Source organism: Heptranchias perlo, chromosome 25, assembly GCF_035084215.1.
Source record: "Heptranchias perlo isolate sHepPer1 chromosome 25, sHepPer1.hap1, whole genome shotgun sequence".
Lineage (NCBI taxonomy): Eukaryota > Metazoa > Chordata > Chondrichthyes > Hexanchiformes > Hexanchidae > Heptranchias > Heptranchias perlo.
In genome coordinates, this window is record NC_090349.1 from 6,797,597 (window position 1) to 6,809,984 (window position 12,388).

At 44.4% G+C, this 12,388-nt stretch overlaps 1 protein-coding gene across 5 annotated transcripts in view; it reads right to left on the minus strand.

Moving 5' to 3' along the window:
* The window catches only part of depdc5 (DEP domain containing 5, GATOR1 subcomplex subunit), a 194,629-nt gene that overhangs the window by 149,621 nt on the left and 32,620 nt on the right, over nt 1-12,388 (minus strand). For all 5 annotated transcript variants that reach the window (XM_068005515.1, XM_068005516.1, XM_068005514.1 and 2 more), the window contains exons 13-15: nt 10,704-10,778; nt 8,035-8,169; nt 6,868-6,929 (exon numbers count right to left, since the gene is read on the minus strand). In XM_068005515.1, the coding sequence (XP_067861616.1) occupies nt 6,868-6,929; nt 8,035-8,169; nt 10,704-10,778 (272 nt within the window). The remainder of the gene's footprint in view (nt 1-6,867; nt 6,930-8,034; nt 8,170-10,703; nt 10,779-12,388) is intronic.

Sequence of the window (12,388 nt, forward strand, 5' to 3'; positions counted from 1 at the left end):
TACTGGAGGCAGATAAAGCTTGGGTCAGAAAAGCCGGATGATCTCAGTAATATATGAGCAGAAAAAATAATCTTTAGTTTTTCCAATTTACTGAAGAGTTAGAAAGCCTGTGACTTAACGTTATTATTGCAAAAAAAATGGAATGAGTTCCGACTGAATCCCAAGGCCATTAAGGAAAGGGCACAAGGAACCCAAGCTCTGAACACAGGAACCTGAGCTACACAGAAACTTTGTGGCACAGGGAACAAGGTCAGGAAATGTCTTTTTCTTCCCGACTTATCTGCCAATTTTTTGAACAAGAGAAAATCGTTCAATGCGCTGAGGGAATTCTCTCTGGGCGACAGGGATTTGATGTCACACCCAGTTTGACATTGTTTTCAGCATCCCAATGTCTCATGTCTTTCCACATACTCTTGAAAAGGTTATAATGCTTACGGAAGAAAAACAGGTTTAAGATGCTTTGTCGTAAAGAAAGGTTGTTGGACAAAAGGCTTGGCAAAGAACTGCAGCAAGTAAAATGGATGCACTGTGGAAACTGCCAGGACTGAGGTACTTGAGGCCCTTAGAAACAGGGATAGATTTGTCACTAAATTAAAAGCAAACACTGTGGATGCTGGAAATCTGAAATAAAAATGCAGGAAATACCCAGCAAGTCAGGCAGCATCTGTGGAGAAAGAAACAGAGTTACATTTTCAGGTCGATGACCTTTCAACAGATTTAACAGTTTTGAAGCAAGTACAGAGTTTGGTGGGGGAGGGGGCGAAGGAAAGAACAAAAGGGAAGGTCTGTGATACGGTGGAGGGCAGGAGTGATTAAATGGGTAATGGGATAAGTAAAGAAACAAAAGATGGGTCTAGAGGAACTGTAAATGGCAACAGTAGAACCATTACCAGCACCTGCTGTCCAAAAAAATGGGAGCAGTGGTTATGATCTGAAGTTAAGGAAATCAACGACGAGTCCAGAAGATTGTAAAGTGACTAAATCGAAAGATGAGGTGCTGTTCCTCGAGCTTCATTGCTACAACGTAGGAGACAGAGGACAGAGAGGTCAGAGTGGAAGTGGGACGGAGAATTAAAACGACAAGCAACCGGATGCTCAGGGTCTACGCTTGCGGACTAAACGAAGGCGTTCAGCAAAGCGATCACCCAATCTGTGTTTGGTCTCCCCAATGTAGAGAAGACCGCATCGGGAGCACCGTATACAGTATGCTAAATTGAAAGTAAATCACTGTTTCACTTGGAAGGAGCGTTTGGGGCCCTGGACGGTAGGAAGGAAGGTGGTGAAAGGGCAGGTGTTGTATCTCCTGCGTTTGCATGGGAAGGTGCGGTATTGGGGGTGATGGAAGAGTAGACCAGTGTGTCACAGAGGCAACGGTCCCTTCAGAATGCTGAAAGGGGAGGGAAGAGAAAATGTGTTTGGTGGTGGCATCGCGCTGGAGGTGGCGAAGGATGATCCGTTGAATGTGGAGGCTGGTGGAGTGGAAGGTGAGGACAAAGGTGACCCTATCGTGGTTCTGGGAGGGAGGGAGGGGAAGGGGTGAGGGCAAAAGTGTGGGAAATGGGACGGACACTGTCCAGGGCCCTGTCAACTACAGTGATCAGGCATTTACTAAAATTCGCTTTCACAGCCACATCTCTTTCCTCAGCAACTGTCTCTGGCTCTGACTTATTCCACGAGGATTCCAACTTAAATTCCACCCTTCATGTTTCAGATCCACCTGTGATTACAGATATCTCCATGATATTCAGCGTTCCTCGAACCACTGCTCTCGCCGCTTCCTGAGATCCACGCTCAACGCCACACGCACGTTCTCGACCTCTCTCTCCAGCAGGACCGTCTCACTCTACTTCAAAGCTGTCCTGGTCCGCAGTTCCATTTCATCCTTCGCCTCATCTGGCGCTTTAACAAATAACTTTTTTTTTCCCCCATTCAGGTGTTAAGGATCACAAGCTTCAACAACTCAGATACCAACGCCTCTCCTGATCCTTCTTCCCCTTCACTTTCCTCTGACACCATCCTTCCTTCCAATCTCACCCATTGTCAGGTTTTCACTATCCCCTCTCCGATCCCGAACGATCAGCCCTCAGCAACTTCATCCCCTTATGCCCCCACCGCAAATTAATTTCGAACTCGACACGCTGCTGAGCTTTTCTTCCGTCGCCTTCGTGCTCACTTCTTTGGCCAGGAGTCTTCCCCACCCTCCTACTTTCTCCCATCTTCAGAATTCTCGTTCCACCTGCACCCCTCCCTCTGGCCTCTTACCCTCTCGATCTTTTCATTGGGAACTGTCGGCATGACATTGGCCGTCTCAACTTCTCTGCTCCCTTCACTCACTCTAATCTACCTCCCTCTGAACTTGCAGCACTCAGTTTTCTCAGGTCCAACCCTGACATTGTCATTAAACCTGCTGACAAGAATGGTGCTGTCGTTGTTTGGTGAATAGACCTCTACCTTACGGGGGCTGAACAACAACTTCCTCCTACGCCATGTCCCCACTGCTAAACATCAAGCTGTCGTTTTCCAGACCATCACTGACCTCATCTCCTCTGGAGACCTTCCACCCCACCAGCCTCCACATTCAACAGATCACTCTCTGCATTTCTACCACTTCCAGCACAATGCCACCACCAAACACATCTTCCTCTCCCAGCATTCCGAAGGGACCTCTCCCTCCACAACACCCTGGTCCACTGTTCTATCATCCCCAACATCCACTCCCCTTCTCATGGCACCTTTCTTGTGCAAGCGCAGGAGATGCAACACCTGCCCTTTCACCTCCTCCGTTCCCACCGTCCAGGGCCCCAAACACTCTTTCCAGGTGAAACAGCGATTTATTTGTACATCTTTCAATTTAATACACTGTATTCGCTGCTCACGATGCGGTCTCCTCTACATTGGGAAGACCAAGCAGATTGGGTGATCGCTTTGCTGAACACTTCGGTTCACTCTGCAAGTGCGACCCTGACCTTCCGGTCGCTTGTCATTTTAATTCACCGTCCCACTCCCACTCTGACTTTAGTCTCCTACACTGTTGTAATGAAGCTCAATAGAAGCTCGAGGAACAGCACCTCAACTTTCAATTAGGCACTTTACAATCTGAAGTTGCTGAATTCAGTGTTGACTCCGGAAGATTGTAATCACTGCTTCCATTTTTTCGGACAGCAGCTGCTGGTAATGGTTCTGCTGTTGTCATTTACAGCTCCTCTAGACCCATCTTTTGTTTCTTAACCTGTCCCATTACCACCCTCCTTGCCTTGCACCATCATCCCTTTTGCCATTTAATCACTCCTACCCTCCATCCTATCTCAGGCCTTCCCTTTTGTTCTTTCCTCCCCTCCCCTTTCCCTGGCTCTGTACTTGCTTAAACACTGTTAAATCGTTTATGTCTTCCAGTTCTGATGACCCTTCTTTGAGGAAGTAACGGGCAGGGTGGATAAAGGGGAACCAATGGATGATGTATATTTGGATTTCCAAAAGGCATTCAATAAGGTGCCACATAAAAGATTACTGCACAAGATAAGAGCTCATGGCATTGGGGGTAATATACTGGCATGGATAGAGGATTGGCTAACTAACAGAAAACAAAGAGTCGGGATAAAAGGGTAATTTTCAAAATGGCAATCTGTAACTAGTGGGGTGCCGCAGGGATCAGTGCTGGGGCCTCAACTATTTACAATATATATCAATGACTTGGATGAAGGAACAGAGTGTCTTGTAGCCAAATTTGCTGATGATACAAAGATAGGTGGAAAAGCAAGTTGCGATGAGCACACAAAGTGTCTGCAAAGGGATATTGACAGGTTAAGCGAATGGGCAAAAATATGGCAGATGGAATATAATGTGGGAAAATGTGAAGTCATCCACTTTGGGAGGAAAAATAAAAAAGCAAAATATTATTTGAATGGAGAAATACTACAAAATGCTGCGGTAGAGGGATCTGGGTGTCCTCATACATGAAACAAAAAGTCAACATACATGTGCAGCAGGTAATCCGGAAGGCAAACGGAAAATTGGCCTTTATTTCTAGGAGGATGGAGTCATGCTACAATTGTACAAAGTGCTGGTGAGACTACACCTGGAGTACTCCGTACAGTTCTGGTGCCCTTATTTAAGGAAGGACATACTTGCATCGGAGGTAGTTTAGAGAAGGTTCACTATGTTGATTCCGGGTATGGAAGTAAAGCCACTCAAATTCAAGCAAAGTTTCTTCATTGGGATGAATGTCATTTTGGACATTTGGTGCAGCTGATGAAGTATGTCTATAACCTGCGCCAGGCTGTTAGGCTGACACAAACAATAAGGGGGAAGAGTTGGAGACCCTACCTCGTTCCTCTGCTAACCAGCAATATGGCTGAAAGTGCACCATCCCTTGTACATAAAAATAAAGGACATTGTAATATCCGAATGCACTAGAGCTGCAATATACTGTGACTTGGCGTGAACAATCCCTACAAGTCCATGATCTCACCTATACCAGAAAAGACAGGTGGGATTTTAATATGTGCAAATGTAAGATAATTAAATACTGTTATTGATCACTCAATAATCACACCCTAACTCTCCAATCAATGCGGCACAGTCATGATAGAGATTAACCAAGTACTGGGTTGATACCGGAGAACATTTGACTGCAAGTCAAAAAAAAGTTATTCTCACTTTAAATGGATCAGAGGTGAGGCCACATTTAGAAATAGCATCCTACCAATCGAAAGAGAAGTGGCAAGGATGATTAAGACTCGAATTTCTGTGAATCTCAAGAATTTGTTTTCATTACAGGCAGTTTAAAAGCGCAAGATCCAAGCCTTCAAACCATGTTCTACTGTTCAAAGTGCAGCATTGTGTAGTAAATGTTAAAATCCTGCTGCAGAGTCAGCACGTGTGAACATCAGGAGAGAACAGGATCAGGGCCGACTGCAGTGCAACGCCACAGTCTATTAACCTCACCAACAAAATTCACATGAGAAGAAAGGTCACTTGTGCAAGTACTGGAGGGCTGCCAGTACCCACGGAAGTGTACCCCAGCAACAGTCTGTCCCGTCGTGAGGAGGGCAGAAAAGAAAACCAGGGTGGGGGGGGAGGAATCCAGCCAACCAAGCAGATCAGTGCATTTCTCTTCAAGGCAAACAAGAAACTTTAAAAATTAACAGAAGACAGATGTAATTTTACAAAAGGCAACAAGAAGTACAATTCTTTTCTTCATCTTTTTCCACCAATCTTTTCCCTTCACCTCCTTCTCCCCTGAAGACACAATTCCTTGCTCCAATACAATTTAATGGTCAGCAAACATCCACCAGAACCCAAGTGGCCTTTCTTACCTGTGAGGCCAGATGTTTCTGACTTACATTGGCTCCTGGTCCCCAAAACCTCAAATTTAAAATTTTCAACCTTGTGTCCAAATTCCTCCATGGCCTCGCCCCTCCCTACCTCTGCAACCTCCCCAGCCCTATAGCCCTCTGAGTTCCTCCAATTCTGGCCTCTTGTGCATCCCCGATTTCTTTCGCTCCACCACTGGTGGCCATGCCTTTAGCTGCCTAGGCCCTAGGTTCTGGAATTCTCTCCGTAAACCTCTCCGCCTCTCTTTCTTCCTTTAAGTTCCTCCTTAAAACCTAAATCTTTGATCAAGCTTTTGGTCACCTGTCCCAATATCATCTTCTTTGGCTCGCTGTCACATTTTTTTGTCTGATTACGCTCTTGTGAAGCGCCTTGGGACATTTTACTACGTCGTTGTTTACTGTCAGCGGACTACTTGGCCGTTTGGTATGGGGAGGGGGAAATCAAGTCTAATCTTGTCCTCACCTGATATCCACACAAGAGCTGGGGTGTTGGGCAGACATCATTGGATAATCAGAAGTGGACTTCCTGGCTGATTTTCCCCTGCCTAATCCAGAGGTACTCAGACCAATCATCGTAACCGTTTCACTGCCCCAGCTGAGATCAACTAACTCAGCACAAACTTCAGTGTGAATGGCTCAGCTACTCACTGCCTTAATCACCTAAACAGTCAGGGAGCTTTAGAAATTCAGAGTCATTCAAGTATCCATTTGTGATCGAGTACTTGGTTTGCTAGAGCATCAACCATGCACCATTCTGGAAGAAGCTCAGTAAGTAAATTAATTTCAATGTCATTAATATCAATGATGCTTTGACAGCCTTCGGGATGGAGATACTGCAAAAGAGTTTTGAACTTGAGTTTAATCCATGGTGTTTGTTCATTGCCTTTCAGTGCTTACAGTAAACACACGTCACATCCAAAAAACAAGATTAGACAAATGGGCTTTTGCTAATCTGAAAAACACCATATGCAGTAGCTGGCAAATAGACAACATATCATAATTACCAGCGAAATAATTCTGGTTAAATAGCTTTCAGGCTTATTTACGAAAACTGATCGTGTATAGGTGGCAGAGGAAGATGCTTTTCTCTTTAGTTCTAAATATGCTGAATTAAAGATACAAACTGTACCCATCTAACATTCAGAATACAATCTCAGCTAATCTGTCGGGGAGCTTTAGAAAGTCAGAGTCACTCAAGAATCCATTTAGCTTGTCCAGCTAGGACCAGCTTACTCATGGTAAATTTGCAAACCAATACACAAGAGTAGAAAGAATCTCAGCCCCCAGTGACAGGTTAACCCCCTCCAAATTCCATCAACAGAAACTAATTGCTTTGATCTATAAATTGGGACGGTGATAGCTTTGGAATTTTGAACCTCTGCTTTGCCACACGATCTGTGGTATCAATCTGAATAGTTAACACAAAATTTGAAACATCCACAAATTTCTGAGCCATTCTGATCATGTACAGCATTTCAAATGGGTATCGATCTATGCCCACAATAGCCTGGCAGAGTCACACAGCATCACATACCTTAAACAATGGCACAGCGTGAAGGGGCTGCTCACCCATACAAACCAGGTCAACACCAATACCTGCACACAGGAAATAAATGTTAAAAAATGTCATTCGGAACCAACATTTTTTTTTAAAAAGAAAAAGATACTCAGGAATCCCCATTCTTAGATAGATCCTGACAGCCATTCCCCAACACAGAGAGGATGAAATGAATAAGAGACAGCTAGGTGACACAGAGCACTGGACTATCAACACGCTGTGCCAGCCATGCACTAGTGGGATGTCAGATTATGCCTGACACTCCCACACTCCAATGTATCTCAGACATACACAGCCGTATCATGGGGAGCTGTCTGGTCAAGTCCAGGTACTTTCCCACAGGGAAGGAAGAAATCAGAGGGAGCATCCCCTTGCACTGGCTTTGCTGACCTTGAGGCAAGTTTGAGAACAGTATTGGTGGGTGTAAGGAAATGGTTAAATTCTTTATATTAACTTTAGCTTTCAAGTGAGTTGCTATTAGCAATATTCAGTTAGTAAAAGGGATTCCAGTCAGACAGTGTTTTAGCCGATAAAGAGAGGGCACAAAAATTTGTTAGCTCTAGCCTTGAAAAGGCATCTGCCATAGATCTGGAAAATTAGGGAGTGAGTCAAGTTATGGGGAGTTGTTCTTGTTAAAACTGAAGTCCAGCTAATTGGATGAAGTAATACTTATAAGTAAAAATATCCATTCTCTAACAATGGGACCCTGGAGCTGTTTACCCTGGCACCCATTAACGACTTATGATGAGACCATGATTGGACAATAAGGAAAAACCATGTTATAAAGTTATTCCAGACCAGTTGGCAAATATACTTTAGCCAGAAAAACAAGGAGCTATCGCTCACAAGCAGCTTCAGGGTGCAAAGCACTCTCCTGATCAACTTTGATTTAATAGATTGCTACAGCAATTAGACAGTACCTCAGGTGAAGCTTTGCAAACTCTTCTGTACACTAAGCACTAATAGAATTGTTTCTGCTTAAAATGTAGATGAAAAGTATTATTGAAAAAATGTGACATTTGCTGACACCCATCTTGGCCACAAACTTCTTTCTTTCTCCATTTCTTGTCTTTGGGCCCCGTTATATAATACAGGACTGTAGAACAGTGAACATTAAAAATTGCCACAAATGCCGAAGCTCACCGTTGTCAATCATCCGCTGTTTGGTAAGAATCATCAGCAGCCGGTCTACTTCAAACACTCCCACCCCGGGTGTGATAACCACAGACATCTGCCCGGTGCGGTCAAAGTTTCTGTTTATGTAATGCTTGTCAAATACTAAATGAGCAAACAAAAAGATTTTTTTTTATAAACACTCACAAAATAATCTTGGTAAGAGACCAAGACCAACATACACCAACACACATTAAATCGGTTTGCTGCAATTTAGTTTTTGAGGGTGGCAGGATTGACTGTGCTCTGGGACCCTGGTTCAAAATCCAGTCGGATCCAGACAGATGGGACAAAAATGGTTTCTGTCTGCCAGCTGCAAAGGGTCCATATTATATGGATCTGGGTAATCTCAGCCCAATTCTGCACATCCAAAAAATGGGCACAAATTAGCACTTCACTCAGAGGTTAAGGACATCTGATGTGGGTAATCCCCAGCACTGACACTTCTCACTACTAAAAAACAAAAGAAATCATAGAAACCTTACACATTCAGAGCCCGATCACCATGAATAGGGTCTGACAAATACACACGGGCTGTTTTGCTGTGTAATTGGACAGCTCTTTTCACAGTAACACACAGGATAGAGAAAGGACAGCCGGGCTATCAGTACTGGTCCTTCCCTATTTTTTTTCCCCCCATTTTTCACTGGACCTTGATCACAAGTCCAACTTTTCTCTGCTACCCTCCAGTACTCTGGATACTGGTCCCAGTCTTTGGCCCGTTCTGTACACATGCAGGACACTCCTTCTGAATATACTGAAATTAACTTCTGAAACTGACAGTATCTTCATCAAACATGATCTTGAGAAGGAAAAATAGTAAGAAAAAAAGGAACTAAAAAGGAGAACGGATGAAAAACATCAACGTCAATGAAACAGAGAAAATGAAAATCATCATGCATGTGAGAAACTAGAAAATAAAGAATAAATGAAAAGTGAAATGGTAGAGTAGAAATTAAATGAACACAGCAAGGAGGTGGGGCCGAGTGTATTTTGGAAGGATTCAATTTAATTATCAGGAATTTTATCAGTTTCCTACCTCAGGATGTTTATGCCTTATCCAAAACTCTACCTACAGCACAAAGTCAGTCAGATCTGATTCCAAAACCCCAACTCTTCCAGGTACAGGCCGAATAAGCACATTCCTACATGTGTCGGTGCTGTACAGGGTCAGACTATAAACTGCCTTATCTTCATCGAAAATACTGAATATCCCTTTTGAGCTTTCCAGATGTCAAGAGCAAATTACAAGTGATAGCTCTCATCCTTTCAGTTCCCTCGTAGATTAAACTTTAGGAGTGTGGAAATGCTTATTCACTCCACACGTTCTGCAGCTACTCTTCTTCTCAGCCCCACTTGAAGAACCCATAATAGCCAAGATTAATTCTCAGCAAAATGCTCAATTTAAAGGCCAAGCAAATCCCACTGTATTTCCCGAAAAAAAAACATTTTTCAGATCTTGGTCGCTATCATCACAAAAAAGACTTCGAATAATTGAGCGTTCAACGTTTCATATTTTCTTTTTGTTCGTCTTCCTTCCAATTTTCTCTCCTGGAAGTACCAATTCATATTGAGTACCTTCCTCAGCTCAATTGCTACTGAAAGCCTCATCCATGCCTTACTTACCTCCAGGCTCGACTATTCGAATGCTTTCCTGGCCAGCCTCCCACCTTCCACCCAAAACTCTGCTGCCCGTATCCTAATTCGTACCAAGTCCCGCTCACCCATCACCCCTGTGCTAGCTGACCTACATTGGCTCCCGGTCTGACAACGCCTCGATTTTAAAATTCTCATCCGCGTGCTCAAATCTCTCCATGGCCTCGCCCCTCCCTATCTCTGTAACCTCCTCCAGCCCTAGAACCCTCCGAGATCTCTGCGCTCCTCCAATTCTGGCTTCTTGTGGATCCCCAGTTTCCATCGCTCCACCATTGGCGGCCGTGCCTTCAGCTGTCTAGCCCCCAAGCTCTGGAATTCCCTCCATTAATCTCTCCACCCCTCTCTCCTTCTTTAAGTCACTCCTTAAAACCTACCTCTTTGACCAAGCTTTTGGTCACCTGTCCTAATATTTCCTTATGTGACTCAGTGTCAAATTTTGTCTCATAATGCTCATGAAGCACCTTGGTGTTTTTTTTAAACCAAGTTAAAGGTGCTATATAAATGCAAGTTGTTGTTGTTGTTGTTGAAGCTCCGTGGGCACCAGCAACCCTCCTGTACCTCACTTAAGTGAGCTTTGTCATCGAGTGTGGGCACGTTATTTAACACCAGGGATCTGGGAAGGGGTGTGGGTAGGAATTACACCTGTGCCCAAACCTGCTCGCCCCGGTTTCTTTCCAGTAGAAGACAATGGACAGCGATCATGGGTGGGAGATACTGGCTTATTTTTCCCTCTCCAGTCCAGGGACACTGAATTCAATCATGGTTTGTACTGCTGCCCTGGCTGTGGTCAGCTCACAGCACGGCCCAAGAATCGAATTGGGTTTTTCTGGTCTATCTGGGTCAGAACCACAGCTGGCAGCGCAACTATCCATCGAGACATTTGGGCAACCCCAGATTCCTTACAGTTGGCACTCCGGGCAAACCTAGTCAGTTTCACTCGTTCAATCCCCTAAACATGAATCAAATGGCACACAGATATGCACCATTGAAGGAGAGGTTGATGGCCTCCAAATAGTTTCCTTGGGCCGCAGTAGAATTCTGTCCACGTGGGAAACCATCTAAGGAGTAAAGAAAAGCAGCAGTGTAGTTTGTACAATGAGAAACATTTCAGCATGTTATAGTTCTATCAGCGGCCATTCATTCTGCAGCAACAGGTGGTTGCCTTTGATACTGGTATTAACAGCATAAATCAATCAATCAGATATACAGTGAATGGGTAGAAAACCCACTCTCCATTATACTGGGATCCTGGCAGAGTGCTCATTCCTGAAACATGCACAATACAATCACTTTGGTTAAATGGAAAAGGGGAACTGACTGTGAATTATATCTGAGTCATTATTGAGTAGATATGCCCTAACGCAGCGCTGTACAATTACAGGCTGTCAAAGCATCTCCCACCAGAGGCTGCAATTCTAGGGGCCCTTTACTACAACAAAGAAACATGATAATAAACAACCATAAATATAAAACTAAGGCTTTAAAGCAGGAGACATGTTGTTCAAGGCATTAGACCTCATCTTTGCAGAGATGCACATAGGAACAGGAGAAGGCCATTAAGCCCCTCGAGCTTGGATGATCAATTAGATTATGGATGATCTGTACCTCAACTCCATGTACCCGCCTTTCATCTATATCCCTTGATATCCTTATCTAACAAAAATTTGTCGACCTCAGTCTTGATAATTTCAATTATCCCAGCATTCTCAGCCTTTTTAGGGAAGAGAATTCCAGGTTTCCACTATCCTTTGTGTGAAAAAGTCCTTTTTGATTTCACTCCTGAAAGGCCTAGCTCTAATCTTAAGATTAAAATTAAGATTTAAAAACAGCAATGCAAAAATTTTCACCCCCTCACCAAAAGATTACAAGGATCATTGGCCTACACAAGAACATCCCATCTCTGGAGGACCCTGCTTGCTCCTCGTCATCCCAATCTTTACTTGGCTTCAGGCATAATTCTCAGTTGAGGTCAGCAACCGACCGGTTTACACAACGTGACTTCAAATACTGAAAGTGTTGCAGAATCTGAATCCAGGGAGAGGGGATGTTTACAGGAAAGGATACACAGATGGCCCCTTTTGCTCTACAGTCCTGCCGCTGACCACAGCATGCAGCAATATTGCTGTGAAGTGAATATGACTGCGCTGATATACCGAGACGAAGAAGGAGGTGAATTTCGCTAGCACCTCCAAGACCACAGTACCGCCAACTGAAGTACAGATAGTACCAAGAAGAGCAGAGCCCACAATCTCTTTTGAGCTCTCGAGGCTGAACTCCCTAGGCCACCTGTACAAACCAGCAATGCAGCTTCCCCACCACTGGAGAAGTTACAATGGCCGGAAACAAAGTTCTCAAACTACACCCTAAAAACAACTGTGCCTGCCCAAACTTGTGAATGGGGCAGTTTCTACAGCACAGGGGAACTCCTTTTTATGCCAGTTTACTCACCACTACTCCATCCTCTCCTGAAAACACAGATTTCTTGCAGGGATAAGGTTTTGCATGTCCAGGTCGCATACTGGTGCCTCCCTCAAGTGGCGATACCTCATGTGTGACCCCAGACGGTGATTGCCAGCAAGTGTTTCGACTGCAAGGGGGATCCTATTTTGGCTCAGAGGCAGCGCTCAGTGGGTTGTGGTTCCAAGCCTCCCCCCCCGCAACCCCAGAC